This window comes from Struthio camelus, chromosome 1 (assembly GCF_040807025.1).
Source record: "Struthio camelus isolate bStrCam1 chromosome 1, bStrCam1.hap1, whole genome shotgun sequence".
Lineage (NCBI taxonomy): Eukaryota > Metazoa > Chordata > Aves > Struthioniformes > Struthionidae > Struthio > Struthio camelus.
The window spans coordinates 208,522,675-208,540,509 of NC_090942.1; the positions used below are offsets into that span (position 1 = coordinate 208,522,675).

A 17,835-nucleotide genomic window follows, 5' to 3' on the forward strand; every position below is an offset into this window, starting at 1 on the left:
GCCACATTTTTTCACTGAGTTTAGTCTGACTACACTGAGAAAAGTATTTTCATTTCCTTGTGGGACTTCCACATTTTCCTGCAGACAAAAGTTAGTTTCATCCAGGTGAAACCTGTATCAAAGATAAACTACATAAATAAAGCACTACTTCAGCAAACAGGGAGTTGCAGCATTGACCTCTTATTTTTTAAGGACTCTGTCAAAGGGAGAGGTGATGGTACTATAATAATTTTTGAAAATGTCTGCTATTGTACAGACAACTATAAAAAAATTAGAGAAAAAAGAAAAAAATTATAAAACAGTCTGCAATTCTATAACCTTCTGAGCATTCTTTTTTGTTTCTTTTAGGTGCTTCAGGAGCTTTGGATGCAAAATATTAAGAGACATACATTAGGTTTTTGGAAAATAAGGCCATGTTTTAATAACTAAAAGGTTAATGAGCTTATTAAAAAAAACTACAGACTTATTTTCTTCGCATTAATCATATTACTATGTTGCAAAACCTGCACAAGGGTGGAACAGGATGAAAGACAACATTAATCTTTTTGTGGTAAAATGATTGCTTTGCATATATTCTATTGCTAACCGGAGGTTATGAGAATCAGTGAGTCAGGGATTGGAAAGTATTATAAAGCAAACAAGTACTATATAAAGGTGAAGCAGGTGTGTGGCAGACCATGAAAAAGACGTTTCTAAAGGCAAGGGAAAATGAAGATGAAAATGGAGAGCCTCCCATTTCTGCTGTTACTGTGCACAGCACTTTCTTGTGCTTTTCCTGCAGATACAAGACAGATGAAAGAAGATGATATGCAGCTTATCCAGGTGAGGAAGGTACCTGCATAAGGATGAGGTCATTAGCGACTATTGAGGACCCATTGCAGTTCCTGGAATAATGCTAGAGCAGAGTAGCTGAGAAGCTAGTTCTGCAAATTACAATAGAACGAATACTGTGATCCAGTGTTTCTCAAGCAAAAGGGCTCCATTCTGAACTGTAACAGCAAAGGCTTCTTTAATTCTCATTTTACCTCTAATTTTTTTGTAGAGAACAATTAAAATCGATCCATTTAGGATTTGAGCCTACACATAGCAAAACACCTGAATCAGTCTACACCTGATTAATTTTGGATGAAAATGTAGTTATTTTTGTGACTTATAATATTATCAGACATAGCTCTCCGTAAGATTAAGGTTTTGTTCTGTCTGCATCTTTACTCCCAGAAGTGTGGTAAAATGGAAAATACCACTGCTGAAATTTTCTATTCATTCACATATTTCAAAGACCTTATGCACTGCCTGCTCTAAAGGACTACGTGTAACCTGGGAGCACATGGCAAGTGGAGGATACATTACAGAAAATAAGCAATTTATTGAACAAATGCTAATGCTGAATGTATTCTGTGTAAACTTCAAAAGTTTTGAACTGATAACATAATATAAAAACATCATCATTAAGAGAAAAATATTAATCCATGGCTTTAACAGAGCGCTACTGCATACATTCCCAAGGGACAGAAAGAACAGGTAGCAAAGGTACAGGTTTGAAGTGGCATTAGTATAGTTTTTAAGAGCTTCAAAAGTAAATGCATTTAACAATCCTAAAATGACTTTTTTCTTTTTGTTAGAAGTACCTGGAAAATTATTACATCTCTAAGAAAGATAGTGAATCTTCTTTCATTTGGAAAACTGACAGTCCAATAACCAAAAAAATAAAAGAAATGCAGGAATATTTGGGGCTGGAGGTGACTGGAAGATTGGATTCCAAAACTTTGGACCTGGTACAGAAACCGCGCTGTGGCTTCCCTGACATAGCTGCATTCTCCACCTTTGCAGGAGAGCCAAAATGGGCAAAACAAGTTCTGACATACAGGTAATTATAGTGGAATTCTTAAAATAAAGACAGTGCTTTGCACAGCGTAAGCGGCAAGAACACAACATTTTCTCTATCTTTTATTTTATAGGATATTAAATTATACACCAGACCTACACCCAGCAGATGTGGATGCAGCAATTGAGAAAGCATTTAACATTTGGAGCAGTGTGACTCCATTGAAGTTCATCAAGGAAGACAGAGATCGTGCAGACATAATGATCTCCTTTGCAGCCAGAGGTAAAAACTCCACAAAGCAGTCAACCTGAAAAAGTAATGTTTTATTCTTCCCTATAGCATGTTTAAATTTCAGTATCAGATTGAATAGTCACACAGGAAATCACAGTTCCTGCTTAAAATAATATGGTTGTGGGCTGGAAGATCTTTGTGGGAGGACATAGAGGGAGATGGAGAGAAGGAAAGAGAAAATGATGTAATGCGCTGCCTGCAGTTCACTGGAACTATACCTAGTCTATAATGTCCAACATATGCATGAAACACAATAGACTGAGGGCTTGTGCAATATGCTCGTGCTTAGAGCATTACGGAGCAGATAGCTCTAATTACACCCCTGGGATTAGTCATATGCTTTATGTGAGCTAAATAAGCTCTAGGCAGACTCAAGGCTGATATTTTTAGCATAGCCCGCAGAGTGGATTTACCAGCAGCTTCCCCTCTTTCATTAATAGTATCCCGCCGGCTTGCATGCTCCTAGTCGTCTCTGCTCCCACCTCAGATGAATATCTTCACTCATCCAGGCTGTGCAGCCTGTGCAGGTGCAGTGTGCAACTGCTGTGTTCTTGCATCCTTTTCAGAGACTACATCTAAGGGCTTTCCGGTGAAGAGATTACAGTCTTACCAGGGTCTTGCTTCTGCCATCAGCCTTTTAGTTATCGGTCAGGCTCAGGTAACTACCTGAGGACTGTTGACACAGAGCTTTGGAAAATTTGACTTTATGAGCAAAAAGGGAATACATTTCAAGCAAAACTACATCTCCTCCTCCCTTCCTCATGGCAGCTGTAGGCAAACGTCCACCTATTTCTTGGGGAAACCAAGATTTCATCATTCCAAATTTTCCTACGTTTTCCAAATGAAAAATAGGCCTTTTGGCAAATTCACTTGGAGGAGAAACTTGAAAGTTTACAAAATCAGCAGAATAGAAAGTTCTGTGCATGGGAGAGGTCTGCTACCCCCAGTAGCCACCAGTCAGCTGAGTGTGGTACTCGCTCCTCAGGTCACAATGATTTCATCCCCTTTGACGGCCCAGGAGGGTCCGTTGCTCATGCCTACGCACCTGGCAAGGACTTTGGTGGAGATGCTCACTTTGATGAGGATGAAACCTGGACCAAAAGCACAGAGGGTAAGAAATTGAATTCTCCAAAACCTGCCTGAAGCAGGACATACATGAAATCAAGGACTCAAAGTTTATCTCCTATCTCCTTTATGAAGTACTGACAGGTGGGAGTGATTTGAAGGAACATTGGGCAACTGACTTTTCTAATTACAAAAAGCCTCTGAGCCCTCTGCTTTAGAAAGTTGAGAACTCAGCTGTCATGGACTGAGTGGAGATTTACTTGGGAGGAAGGTAAGGAAACTGGTAGTCCTCTTCTTCTCTTCTTCCTTCTTCCTTCTAATTGTCTCTCCCCTCACAGTTACATCACCTGCACTTGTTTGGGATCCTTCTCCCACACTGACTCCTGCAGGATCAGCAGGTTATTTCCTCAGTCACTAACAAAATTATATTTTTGAAACCTGTCATGGATTTCAATGTTTTCATTATATTTCTTCGTGGCTAGAATTTCGTCTCCAACTGAATTAACCATAAGCAGCTTCACTTGCTTAGCGAAGTGGTTCTAAAAGCCTCTGATCTGCTTTATGGCCTTCATGTTTTCCGGAGAAATGAAAAGACACAGCTTTTGTTTTATGCATTTTTTTTTTTTGCTGTTTTCAGGCACCAATTTGTTCTATGTTGCTCTCCATGAGTTTGGCCATTCACTGGGACTTTTCCATTCCAAAGACCCTGAAGCTCTGATGTATCCAATATATAGGAAATTTGATCCTTCAGTGTTCCCACTGCATCAGGACGATATTAATGGCATTCAGCACCTCTACGGTAATTCATAGTTATTACTCAATTAGCACTTATAAATTCAAACACTTTGGAATACATTTCAGTGGCGTTTTTGTGTAATAGCTATTTCTGAATGGGATAGCATTTTAATTTCTTCTGTTAACTGCTTTAGGACATTCTTCTAACACCTACAATGACCAGAGAGAATCTTCCGGGAGAGAAGAACCATCTGAGCCCAAAGAACCTGCACTGCCAAACACCTGCAGCCCCGATTTAACTTTTGATGCTGTCACCACTTTCCGTGGAGAAATAATGTTCTTTAAAGACAAGTAAGTCAGCTCTCTGAAAGTAAAATAACAGAGGTGCATTTTCAAGTTATATCGAAAAATATGGAAAAATAACGTTGCCCAGAATATTGTCAAGCTGAGATTTCTTAGTGGTCAAAAAGAGGTTCGGATGAGAGGTATAGCTACACTTTGAGGTAAAGAGCAGATTTGAGAAGTGGTTTATGAACTCCAAGCTTCATTATTATCATGTTTCTATCCACTTTTATTGTTAGGCCATTAGCAGTTTGGATGATACTATTCAACTTTAGTCTTAAATTAGGGCGTATTCGCTAGCACCCCCATGCTGATGGGGAGAGATATTTCTCCAGATGGCAGTTCAGAGCAGGGACCTAGCTTCAGTGCTGTGAATAGCCCCCTGAGTGAGGGTAGCTTTTCTCCTTGAAACACAGTGTAGTGCCAAGGCGCTGGCTGGACAGTGCACGCCAGTGTTGCCACCCGAGCACCGTGCATCCTCAGGAAGGATCTCAGTCAGCACCGATAGAGCTGAGCTCAAGCACTGGCCCTTCAGGACCCCTGCAGTAAGCTCAGTGCTCCCTATGCCCATGCCCATGACAGAGGTCCTGGGCTACGGTAAGGTGTTCAGGTTCTCTTTCTTTAGTGTTAACTGCAGTTAAATCTGAACTTGAACATGCACAAATGTGTATGCACACAGCAGGGATAATAGTGAAGTCCACACTTGACAGTAGGCTCAAGTCTATATTGTCCTGATAATCCCTATCTTGGGTCTCTCCCCAGGCCCAGGTGTCACTCTGCTAATCCCTGTAAGTTATTCTCTTTAATCTCAGTGGAAAGCACAGTGCCTTATTCTCTTAGGATATTTATGCCTTAGGATCAGAGACTTTGGTACAGAAACTTTTTATCTGTAGAAAAATTAGCCTGGTGATTTCCACACACCAAGCCACAGACATTACCTGAGTACAGACAGTGGATGGCATTATAACAGCAGCCCAGCTGTCACAGCTGAAGCGAGTGCGGTATTCTGACTTATTAAAGTTGTATTAACCTGATTAGTTTAGTAGCTACTGGTAAAGTCTGATTCTTTCACTGTGATAATCTCTAATGGTGGAATTTATGCTGAAGTGCTTAAATTGGTTATTCTTACCTGCGCTCAACCATGTCTCCTTAGCAGTCATTGACTAAAACAACTAGCCAAAGAATTATATTTAAGGATTAGAAACCTTTTCCCCTTCAAAAATTAACAGTTCTAAGGAGGCAGGTAGGACAGAGAATTAGGATAAGGGGTGGGAGACAAAGGGAAGAGGATGATGGAGAAATGAAGAGAGGTAAGTGTAAAAAGGAAGATTACATTCAAAACAGGGCATGCTATAAACAGAAGGGGGAAAAGATAACTCCTTTGAGAACATGGGCATTTTTTATTTTAGGCTGTAAGTAAGTCCCATTACCTGGGAGAATTCCGCTTCTGAAAAAGGCACCACCAGCCTGGGGACACTCATCAGCTTCGTTGCTGTCCTTGCCTTGAGAAAGCTGAGGGTTTACCAGTCCTGACACAATATCCGCTTGAAGACCCTCTGTAGTGGCGATTTAATAGTAGTAAAAAAAAAAGGATGATTGATTCAGTGCTGCCCAAGGCATAAACTGCCCCTCTCCAAGGACATGGCAGCCCAGGGGCTTGAGGAGAAGATGCAAAAGAGATGACTTCATCTCCTTTTTGTGTCGTAGGGCTCTACTTTCCCTGCTCTGGACCCTTCCCAAACTCATCATTAAAGGCAGAATTTCAGCCTCAGGGATTCCAGAGGTTATTTCACAGAAGCTGTCATTATTCATGCCAGCTTTTCTCCAAACTGATGTTGGCAACCAGGAGGCAGGGAATCATTCTCAAAATTTCATCCTATACCAGCCTTTACAGGTGAGCCAGTTCTGTCTAGGCTCCTTTTTTGCATAAACGGAAAATGATAGCTTTTTTGACAGCACAGTTCGTCTGACCTATTTTAGTTGTCTGCATCAGGATGAGAAGGATCCCATCATGGAAAGGACATTTTTTCCAGTGTTATTACAAGGAGCTTAGAGTGTCTAGCACAGGGAAGATGGCTAGATTTAGCCAGACAAATCCTCCTCCTGCTGCCATGATGTGGTTTCATGCATTGGTGTGTATGAACATGTGATTTCATACAAAACCTGTACTGTATTTATATCAGGCATTTTTGGCGCAAGCATCCTTCAATCAGAGCAGTTGACTTTAACTTAATAACTTCATTCTGGCCACGGCTGCCATCTGGTGTTGATGCTGCATATGAAATTCCTGAAAAAGATGAAACTGTCCTTTTTAAAGGTAAAATGTTGTCTTTTTATTTTCCTCTGTTTCCTTTTCATATAGCCTTGAGGGATTGGGTCTGGCCTGAAAACCACTTAAGCTTTTTCTGTGAAATTCCACAAGTTTTAATATAGTCCAACAAATTAGTGTTTTTCAAGCATAGAATTAGCAAAAACATTGTCCCAGATGAGAAAAATGTGTCTTTTTTAATGTCAATAAGGAAAAAATTCTCTGCCAAAATAAATGTCATTATTTTCCTGTTTTCTGGAGAGCTATCTATCAAAATTAAAAGTAATAACACATGCTTCTTCTTAGCTTGTGGAAAGCTAAGGTGCACTGGGAGGGAAGACTGGAGTTTCAGTTTTTATATAACGCAGTACGCAGTACCATTCTTGCACTTTTTGGACTAGAGAACTTGTATTACTATATTTTCAAATAACCATTATCTTAGCTGCATTTTTCAATTAAAATATTAATTTTCATGGAAAGGATTGCATCATTCTCAGCAGAATGTTCTGATAATGTTTCCATCAACATTTTTTGATAGGAAATGAATTCTGGGTTGTGAGAGGAGATACCATACTTCCTGGATACCCTCAAAAAATCTATGTCTTGGGCTTTTCAAAGGATATCATCAAAATTGATGCTGCTTTCTATGATGGTCATAAGGGGAAAACATATTACTTCATAGCAGACAAGTTTTGGAGGTAATATTTCCTGTGCTACTTTCTTAAATAGGAACAAACATAATCACATGTTGTGATCATGTCATAGTTTAGGATGAATTAGTAACACAGTTTTTGTCATCTCTTTCACCATCACAACTGTTTATGGAAAAATATTTGAAAGGGAGCTGGAACAATGCTTTTAGATTTCCTTTTAATTACTTTAATTTAACAATCCTTTCAATTTTTTTTTTTATTTGATTGCCTTGAAGGAAAGCCATCTTACAGCTCCACACATTACAGGAAATCAGCTGGAACCATAAAGACTCTTTATTTTTATTAAAACCATTTCTGTGGGGTAAAAATTCTATCTCCACTTACCAACAGGTAGTTCCAATAAACTGAAACTAAATGCCATGTATTGCAAAGAACTATCCCGTGTGCTTGGTTAAGATTTTCTCTTTTCAGTTCAATCACTACTGCTCAGTTTTGTTTCCTAGGCCTTTTATTTCTAAAAACTGAAGGAGATGAGGTAATTAAACTCAGCTTTTAGAGCTGAATGCTACAACTTTTATCTTTTCTATTACTATGAGAGTTCCAAAGCGATCCATCATACATACAGTGATTATCCTGAAGTAATTAGTCAGCCATATATTTACATTTTAAACAGAAGAATAATTTCCACGTTTTAGTTCAAATTGTCGCAGTTTAAAGGACTTCAGCTAGCCATTTATTTAATCATTAAATCTCTTGCTGAGCACAAGTATCAGAATGAAGATGCTTATAACCTTGTTATTCCAGCACTGATACATTAGCTGTACTGTACATTAGCCTGCTATAAGTAACTTAAGTAAAATAACTAAAAATAACTTATAGCTTGATTAAAATTCAGATTTTTCCTGATAAACATTTCTTACAAAGAGGGAACATGAAAGCAGTCTTATACAGGCTTACAAATCTAGCTTCTGTTTGAGGTAAGATTATCTATCACTCCATGTACAGTCTCTTAGAAAAATAATGATAAGATTTATAATGCTGGTTCAAATATTAGGTATTCTTAGACCATGTCCTAAGTTTATATAAACAGAAACTATTCTTCCAGTGCCCGTAATAATATAATAATGATTTCTGACATCTCAAAGACTGTCTAAAGACTGCCTAAAGGCTACTGAAAGTCTTCACTGGGCTTAGTTCCGTGTTAGCTGGTTCAAGGTAATGTGCTGGGCTGATTTAAACATGGTTTATTTACTTTTTCAATTGATGTCAGGTTGTTTCTCACTTTTCTTAGTTATAATAAAAGAAGTCAGTCCATGGACAAGAAGCCCAGAAAGATAAGAGATGCATTTCCAGGAATTAATGGGAAGATCGATGCAGTTTTTCAAAATAAAAGTGAGTAAGAGCTCCCAAGTAAATGTGTGTTAAATGCTTGGAGTCATAGGACTGAGAGTTCTTGGACAGAAAGAGGCACTTCTGCATGTTACCCGTGGCCCTGAGAGTGACCTCTGAGGCCCTGAAATAGTCACATAACACTTCCATGCTTCACCCTACCCCTTTGAAAAATAGCAATATTTTTGGTGACGGGCTGCAAATCAATTAAAAGATAGAAAAGCTAGTTCTACAGGACAGATTGCAATATCTGTATTCATGTTGACCTGCATCTCACACTCTGAGGAGTACCACTCAAGACAGTGAGGTCTCAACAACATAAGGTCCACTTGCTGTGAGTAAGTCTATCACAGCCTAGCCCTATGATATAAAACAGTACTACTTTAAGAATAGCAGCTGGCACTTGTTTTTCCCATGCAAGTGAGGATGTTATTTAGATAAGGAAATTCTAGGGTGCATCCACACTGTCAAATGACATAGCTTCCCAGTTCACTCTTGAGCACTCTTCTCCTGATCATCAAAGAATATAAATTTTAATTGCTTCCCAGGGAATCTATCAATCAGCTTTCTCCAAAACAAGCCTTACAGTCAGTGAGGGGATTCTCAGCTGCAGCCATGACTCCCAGAGGGCAGGGTGGATATGAGTGCCCCGAGGCTGGGTGTCTCCTTCCCTGCATGGTGTCCCGCAGCATCCCAGAGTGCTCATGCCCACAGCCACCCGCCGCGCTCTGTGCCACGCTCTGGGGCATGCAACATGTGCCCTCACCTGCATACAAGAAAAGGTCCCCTCTAGAAGGGTTCAACACAGCTTTGCACTACAGAAAACATTTAAACTGCAAAACACAGGTTAAATAACCTCATGAGATTCATGAGGGTCACCTCACAGAATTCGTGTATCAGCATGTACACGACTGGTTTACTAAGGAAAGCACTAGCCCAGAGCAACGTGTCCCCAAGCCACGTGCACCATGTTGCAGAGGTCACACCTGGGAGTAGATGCTGTTAGCGGTGTAAATGTGTTCAAAGTCTTTTTGAACCCCCTCCAGCTTTGGTTAAAGTATATTAATCTTTACATCAGCAATATCATAATTCATCTGTTTTTTTCTTAGACTTCTTCTATTTCTTCCATGGAAGAAAGCAGTTTGAGTTTGACCCTGGTAAGAAGAGAGTTACACGCCTCCTAAAGACGAACTTCTGGTTTCCTTGCTAAGAAAATGAAATCTGTGATAGTGCAGGAGAGAATGCAGTGTTATTGTACTAGAGAGGGTTTTTCTTTTATAAATATATGGAACATTTAAATATTTCAGATTTCAGTCATCAAACCTCAGCCCCTGCACAGCTGTATTTCTGTAATAACAAAAGAACAGTACTTAGCATATGGCTGTATATATATGTACATAAGTAACGTGAGCATTACTGCATACTTGTTAAATTGCTAACCTGTGCAAAGAACAACACAGTTTTTACTTTTGATACAAAATTGCCTCTTGTTTCATTTTTTCCACAGTCATCTTTTCACTCTTTGTGCCGTACACCAACTTACCTTAAGCCCTACCAGCCACGAGCTGGTTAGGAACAGCATTTCTGTTCCTAAGGCTAGGATTGCTTTCAATCAGTTTTAGAAACCAGGCTAATAAAGTTTCTTTTCATACTTAGGGAAAGAAAAACAGGAACTCCAGAAAGCGATTTCTCCCAACCTAAGGTGGGCACGTGGGTATGGAAGTGCTCCTTTCTCATTATTGATTGTAGAGGCAGCCTATCTGAGCAATTTAGATTTGAGCAGTCTGGGTATGCGATTTTAGATTACTAAAGTTAGGTGTGATGTATCCTACCCCAAGAGATTTATTGATTCATGTTAGGTTATGTGATTAAAGGCTGCTGCCCGCACACACGAAGAGGCGCAGAGGCACAGAGGTGAGGGGGATCCCAGTAACCCCATCTGACCCACCGAAGTCCCAAGCCATCCTCTGCTCGTTTCCACATGTATATGCCACTAGTGGACTTCAGTCCTGATGAGAGGAGGAACAGGATCGAACCGTCTGTGCTTTTCCCATCAGTGTCAGTGCTGCATGTTTCCTTTCCTTACATTGATCTCTGTGGACAGTTGTGTGTGTACAGTGTGTGTGCACGTGTGTGTGTGTGTGTGTGTGTGTGTGTTCACTTGTGTGTGCTTACTGGGAGTACGTGGCCAGCCTGATCAACGTCTGGACCTGGAGGGCAGAGACGCAGCAGCCTCCCATCTACCAGACTGCCAGTTCAGCAGCAACGTTCCCCCAGCCACTGCAGTCAGGCATCGCTAGTAACACACCACAGGTGGGATGTACAAAGACATTTAGGCTTTTCAGTATATAGTTGGACAGCTAGCAGGATCTAAGATTTTTAAAAGTTTTTTGGTTTTTTTATGAATGTGAAAAATCTTCTCAAATCTGGGTGCTGTCCCAGTACCCCTTGTCTCCCTTGTTAGACAGCTTCCCTAAAAAAACTCAGCACCTGTGTCATAGAAAAGATGATGTTTCCCTTTGATTTCTCTGGTTCAAGAATACAACAAGTTATTTCTATGCACTTTATAGAACTTCTTCTCTGATCTAGCTTTAAAAACCCCTAGTAGCAGGGCTACTCAGATGGAAGATTCCAGTGAATATCTAGACCACGGGCAAAGTTTATCTGAAATTCATCCTGGTCCAGATCTCCAGATCATATTATAGCTCTCTCAGTCTTGCAAGACATAGATATTTACTACCACTTTCTTGTTCCTGCAGGGAACAGTGCCGATACTGCTGCCTTTCCCGGACATGGAGGTAAGGTGCAAATGGGGCTTTGCCAACCAGGCAGAGCTGGAAACAGAATACTGCTTCCAGCTTTGTGGATCTTTTGGATCTACAGCACCTCCAAAAAAGGACGGAGTAGCTCTGATTGGTGTCTGATACGGCCAGGGAAGCAGGTTCAGGTCTCCTAACTTGAATGTTTCTATTGAATTTTGTAGGAAAATGTTCAGTGCTTCTTTATTCCTTGCTGTTCACCTTATGCTATTCTTGTTTCCTTGTTTTCTGTTTTTCCTTCACATTCCTGGTGATAGCTTTGTAAGTGGTCACATAACAGCAAGATATTTTAGTGTTTTAGCCAGTCCACTGTCTCAGTTGCAACAGCAAAAGCCTAAAAGATGCATGACTAGATGGCTTATCGTAAGTCTTTATTTTTTAACGGGTATTTCTAAGTATCTTTGGGGTTCTGCTTGTTTTCTTTCTGTTGCTCCTACTGTTGAATCACTACACCATCTGTACCCTCCATAACACTGCTATTGCGGTTGACTGGATTAGATCATTTTATTTATATATTTTTTATATTATCTTTTTTCTTAAATATTTAAATATGTAAACATATTTATTATGTATTTGTTATAGATTTAGTTACATTCTCTTCTGATTTGCTTCAGCTGGAGCTTCAGAATTTTTTTTAAATATTCTCTTTCAAATGGGGTTATTCTTCTGGGAGTGAACCGGGTTTGTCATAGCTCTTTCATGACTGTTATTGGTATAGCTATATTTGTATTATTACCACAATACCGAGGAGCTGTGCTAGTGAACTGAAAACCCATTGTGTGATGATTTGTTCTCCTAGAACAAAAACATCCCAGAGACTTTACCACCTAAGTAACAAAGTGCTGGCAGAAAAGAGCAAAACTAAACTGAGGCCATTTAATTGCTATTTGCAGGAGAAGGTGCCTAATAAAAATGAGCTTGAGAAAGTGAGGAACAACCCTCCCTCAATGACAGCAGCTGTGGATTTGTGGATTCACAATCACTGATAGCCACCCAGAACTGTCAAGAAGGCAGAGACCTCTTAGATCCTGTTGGCAATCCAGAGAAAATAGTTGAAAAGGTGTCAAAGTGCACTTTTTTTTCTAGATGGTTGTCTGGTGGACTCTGAATTGCGACCGGGCTTATCTCCAGCCACCCTGCTCGTGTTCACTGCCAGCCAGGGAGCCAGCTGTGTTTCACGAGCAGTGGTTCTCTCTGGGATGTTTTGGAGTTCCTGTGCACATGTCCAGCTGGAGATCTGTGAACCTATAACAATTTCAATACATCTCAAATGGGCCAGAGCTGCTGTATACGCAGACTCCTTGTGCAAACTAGTGCAAGAGGCACTGACCTCTTGCAAGAGGCATTGGCCTCCTCTTCTTGCTGGTTGTTTCAGGGCAAGTTTTGCATCTATGCAGCAGCTCCTGTGACAACTGCCAGGTTTAGCAACTTGAACGTGGGGAAGTCAGCTCTGCAAGGCCACCCCACGCCCGGCTCCCAAGAGGGAAACGCAGCTGGGCACAGCAGGCCACTTCCCTGGGGTTGGCAGTAGCTCCTGCAAGGACAACAGATCCGATCTGATTGTTTTGTGTTGTCGGGAAAAAGGTACTTGGAATGGAGATTGGCACTCCTTCCCTTCTTAGAGCTCTGCTGATTTCAGTGATGATATCATGTCTGAGACAGGGCAAGTCACTAGGTGTAACTCAGGAACTGCCCTAGTCTATGACCAGACAGGTTGTATTGTTTTTCTACAATAGAATAATTGCAACTGATTCAGCACATGCCATACCGAGCCCTATCGCAGTGGCCTTCTGACACGACCCAGCACAGCTTCCTAATTCATAACTGAGAGATTGATCAGTCTCTTGGAGCTGAATCAACAGTGTTTCTTTAAAGGAAACATTGAACATTAGCTATCAGCACACCAGGAACTTGTGAGTACTTTGAAACATCAGATTTGGGGGCACCTTCAACTTTTCCATCTGGGCATCAAAATGTGCGTGGCTCATTAGGAGAAAACTTCTAATAAGTTTTCTAACTTTCCAAAAATATCTGGCAACCAGTTGAATATTGCTACACAATGACATGATTTACATCTTTGATGTTTCAATAAAAACTGGCTTCCTCCAAGGAAAAGAGCTTGCCTCGGTGTAACGTTTTGTTTTTGTGGAAAGATTTGGATTTTGTTGCTTCAAAATATGTTGGAAACACATGAAAGGGTTAAGATAGGCTTAATAGCACAGAATGTGCATAAAAGTACTTCCTGTTAGACTGTGCTTTCTCATGCTATCTGATAGTGAGAAAGCGCGGCTGCAATCATCACTGTGACAAATTGTAAACAGTTAGTAAACTATTCTTAGAATTATGAACTACCATTTTTATTTATGTAACATCAAAAATACAGAATTACCAGTTCAAGTTCTTCTTTCTACAGTACTTCTGTAATGAGAGACTTTGTTGAGGAAATCCCATTATGATTCACCCTGGGAATTTATTTTTTCATTATTTAGTCAGGACTGTAGGTGGAGGTTTCACCTTCGGGAGAGAAGGATGAAAGCCATTAGAACATTTTAAAATATTATTAAATATAACTGGAGGAAAAGAAAGAGAGCATGAACAGTCAAATACAACCCCAGGTAAATGAGCCCTAGAGTCAATCAAAGTCACAAATAATTCTTGGAGGCTGGGAAACTATTCTAAGGAAATATTACTATCTCGCTCCTCTTATACCTTTGCCTAGATGTCGTTTTCAGTCAATGCTGGAAACAGGAAATATCCTAGAAGGACCTTTGGCAGTTCTTATGTTTCTATGGAAACTTAAGGAAAGAGGAATGATGAGCAAAGTACCTAGAAAAGGAATATTTCAGGACTCTTGCCTCAGCACAAACAGCGTGGATGCAGCTTTGTTGAGTAAGAAGTTTGTGTATAAAATAGGATTATTGCTAATACAGAGAGAGAGAGAGAGAGAGACGCATGAATACTCTCTGGGGGCAGAATGGAAGAATGCCAGAAAACTCTGACCTTTATTAACAACAACAACAGCAAATCCTTGTTTAGGCTCTTAATTTAGCAGTACCTCACAGCTGGACCTGGCAGGGTGATTCAGAGCAACCAGAGCAAGGTGCCCACACACGGAGTCCAGGCGAGAGCTGCCTCTGAAGAGCAATTCTGGGAAGGGAAGTGCAGGGCTCACCTCTCAAATTAACACAGATAGAAATACTCATGCAAATGCAGATGATGCAAATGGTCTCATCCTATACCCCCTCTCGCAGCTCTGGATAAAAGTCCATTGGTGGGAAACATGTGCAGTGCAGATGCCTCCAGCAGCTGGCCTTAGACTCACAGTCCACCCAGTAGCTAATACTGGACCCCCATTATCTTCTTGCCTACTGCACAGGCGCACATGCAGATGGGTTTCTCTGTTAACCCCTAGATCCTCATGGTCTCCCCAATAGCTGACTTGAACCCCTGGTCTCTCCGGTAGCAAACTCACAGGCCCTTTAGCCTCTTCAGTATCTAGCTCAGCCTTTTCGCTGCTTTAATACCTGGATCCTCACCCATTTAGCCTAGTCACTGGTTAATCTCTCTTGATATTCCTGATCCCGCATTGCCACGGGTATCCAAATGACGTGCGTGTGCTTCAGTCCCTCTAGTTTCTGCCACCACTGTCGCTTGGCTCCTCTGACCTGTGGCCTCACTCTCACTGCTGCACAGACACCTCCACACACACGTGCCCACAGAGCAGAGTGCCCCTTGCCCAGGAAAGCAGTGGGAAATGGAGACTGGTGAGAAGAGAGAACAGACTACAGTGAGCAGGTCAGGGCAGGGCCAGATGAGCCGACTGACCGGCAACCTGCTTGCACAGGACCAGCCCCTTTCACCAGCCCCAAATCACCTTGATTCCGTCCCATTCGCCACCTTTGGACCTTCCGCCAAACACTCCAATATCAGTCCTACTCAGCCCCGCAGTGCTTTTCCCTGGTGCCCCTCGTGCGTCCCACCCCTCAGCAGTGCCCCGCAGGCGGCCAGTGCCGGGGCAGGCTCTTCCGCCGACTCGTGGTGCCAGTGTCGCCTCGGCCCCAGGGCTCGTGGCTCCCCCGGTACAGCCCTGGGAGGGAACAGCTCAGGGCTCTAATGGCTCGGACAGGGTTATTGGCGTTCCTGTGCCCCTTCATGTGCATGGGGAGGAGCTTTTCGTTCCATAACCTACCCCAGTGGTCCCACAGGCGAAGTCGGGAACTGTGTAGACACCAGTTGGCACTCAGTAAAAGTTCTCACATATTGCAGAGAGCGTCAGTTTCATTCTGACATATTCGTATTTCTTTTTATTGGGTTTAAACACCAAGGCTTCTTCTGAAGGTAGGGCTTCTTCTGAAGGTAAGCTCTGGAAAGGACAGACTGGCAACGTGCCAGCTGCCATGCAGAACTCCCCTTCCCTCATTTGAGGGAGATATGCAGAAAGACACACATTAGGAAGCCCATGAAGCGAGCAAAAGGGAACACGGCTTTGTTGCCCAATACTGTGGAAATTTCAAAGAAAGAAGGAAGTGATTGGTTCTGCTTCCTTTTCCTGATGCTGTTTAAGATTTTCATTCAATGACCTTTCAAATATATAAACAGCTCCCTCAGCTAGGGCTGGAACCCATGACTCTCTACTCCAAGACTCTGTGCTCAGTTACACGGCAAATAACAAGATGTCCCTTCCCACCCAATGCCTTACTCAATATCCTTCTGGTCATATTTAAAATTTGGCAGAAGACCCTACACACAAAGCTGTGTAGCAGCAGAATCTTTCTGCGCAATCCGCGACACGTGATTTGTTCACGTTCCTGTGCCGGGCAGTGGACATTTCTAATAAATCTGGTTCTGTTCTTTGTCTGCATGTGCCTATCATGCCTTCAGAAAATAAAAGAAAAAAAGAAAAGAAGAGTGAGCTGCTAACACAGAAATGGAGACGTTGTAGCAGGAGCTATATAAAGTGCCTTATAGAATCAAATGAGGGAGAAATATTTACTGGGAAAAATGCTAGTTTAGAAACAGAATTAGAGAAGTTAAACAGCATTTCATAAATCCTAGGATCATGTGAGCTGTATCAAACAAAAAATGTAATGCAAAGACTCTGCAGATGTATCCAGTATACAATAATACCAATAATAGCATTTCTTGGACAATGACTCATGAGACTGGTTCATATTTGCCTTTCTTCTTCTAACAGTAACATTTACAATGTTCCTTTAAGACATTAAATTATAAAAAAATTATACTGGGAGAGACCTGTAAAGGTTTTCCATTGAGGCTGGTTACCTAAGGCAAGAACAGCAATACCAAAAGCATTCCAAAAGATGTCCAGCCTGTACTTTACAGCTTCCAAGGTTAGAAAATATACAGCGACCTCAAGCTGTCTACTCTTGTGCTTAGCTATCCTTCTGATTAAAAGTGTTTTCCTGAATTTAGGAGTCTACATTGTAGTGGCCGGTACGTGTTCTGGTTATTTAAACTCTTGAATTATCGATATGGACCTACTTGATACGATCAATGGAGCCTAGAGAGTGATTCAACTCATCTTAAAGTACGTACTGTATGTCAGTTGAATTCATCGTCCAAAACGTGAGCTTATACACCTAAGTCACATGCAGACTCCTACATGTACAAATACTTAAAGGTGGATCGCTTAGAGCATTTTTCACTTGCCCATATCTGTCTGAGACATCCACATGGGGCTGACTGCAATGACACAGGACCTATGGAGACTTACATCCTTCTAGGGTAGCTGGAGGACAAGTGGGATTCCCCAGGGCATCTCAAATAGTACTAATATTCAGGCAGCTGAAGCCCAAACCTATTGCCTAAACTTAATCACCCATGTTTAAGACTATACGACAGTCTTGGAGGATTTACTGCTCCCCTCTTAGGAACCATCTTTCATACATTTAACAACATTTATCATGCCTCCCCTGGGTCTCGCATAGATGAGACGCTCATCACAGAGTCACAGAACAATTCTTTCAGTTTGTCTTTTCTAGACTTATAATCATTCCTGCTGTGTTTCATGGACTCTTTCCAGCTGATCATATCTTTGTGCTAGGATCCAAACACAGCATTGTAGGTGAGGCCTTATCAGTGCTGACAAGAGTATAAGCATTATTTCACATGTCTTCCATATGGAAACCTAGTTTATGCATCTCAGTTTCATAACTGATTTTTTTCATAACAGTAGAAAATTGTTGAATTGTTTTAGCTCTCAGTTTTACTAATATCACAAGACTATTTTAGACAGAACTGCTAATTAACAGGCGACCACTTTTCTGGAGTTATGATATTGATTATTCTTAGCTAAGATCAGATCTTTGCACTGTCTTTACTAAGTTATAGGTTATTTCCTATTTTTTTCTCCAGTTCCTCAAGACCATGTGCCATAAATATTCTTAA

General features: G+C 41.2%; 1 protein-coding gene across 1 annotated transcript; it reads left to right on the forward strand.

The window, feature by feature from the left end:
* Window positions 1–714: 714 nt before the first annotated feature.
* On the forward strand, window positions 715–9,818 carry LOC104151760 (stromelysin-1-like). Its single transcript, XM_009686763.1, has 10 exons — window positions 715–822; window positions 1,623–1,867; window positions 1,959–2,107; window positions 3,102–3,227; window positions 3,819–3,980; window positions 4,111–4,267; window positions 6,442–6,575; window positions 7,105–7,264; window positions 8,511–8,611; window positions 9,718–9,818. The coding sequence occupies exons 1-10, from the start codon at window positions 715–717 to the stop codon at window positions 9,816–9,818; spliced, it is 1,443 nt and encodes a 480-aa protein (XP_009685058.1).
* The last annotated feature ends 8,017 nt before the right edge of the window (window positions 9,819–17,835 follow it).

What these genes read in the sequence shown, in the direction of transcription:
- LOC104151760 (XM_009686763.1), top strand. Translation starts at nt 715, where the DNA reads ATGAAAATGGAGAGCCTCCCATTTCTGCTGTTACTGTGCACAGCACTT. An exon ending in TGAAACTGTCCTTTTTAAAG is followed by an intron (nt 6,576 to 7,104) that starts GTAAAATGTTGT and finishes ATTTTTTGATAG; the next exon opens with GAAATGAATTCTGGGTTGTG. An exon ending in ATAGCAGACAAGTTTTGGAG is followed by an intron (nt 7,265 to 8,510) that starts GTAATATTTCCT and finishes CACTTTTCTTAG; the next exon opens with TTATAATAAAAGAAGTCAGT.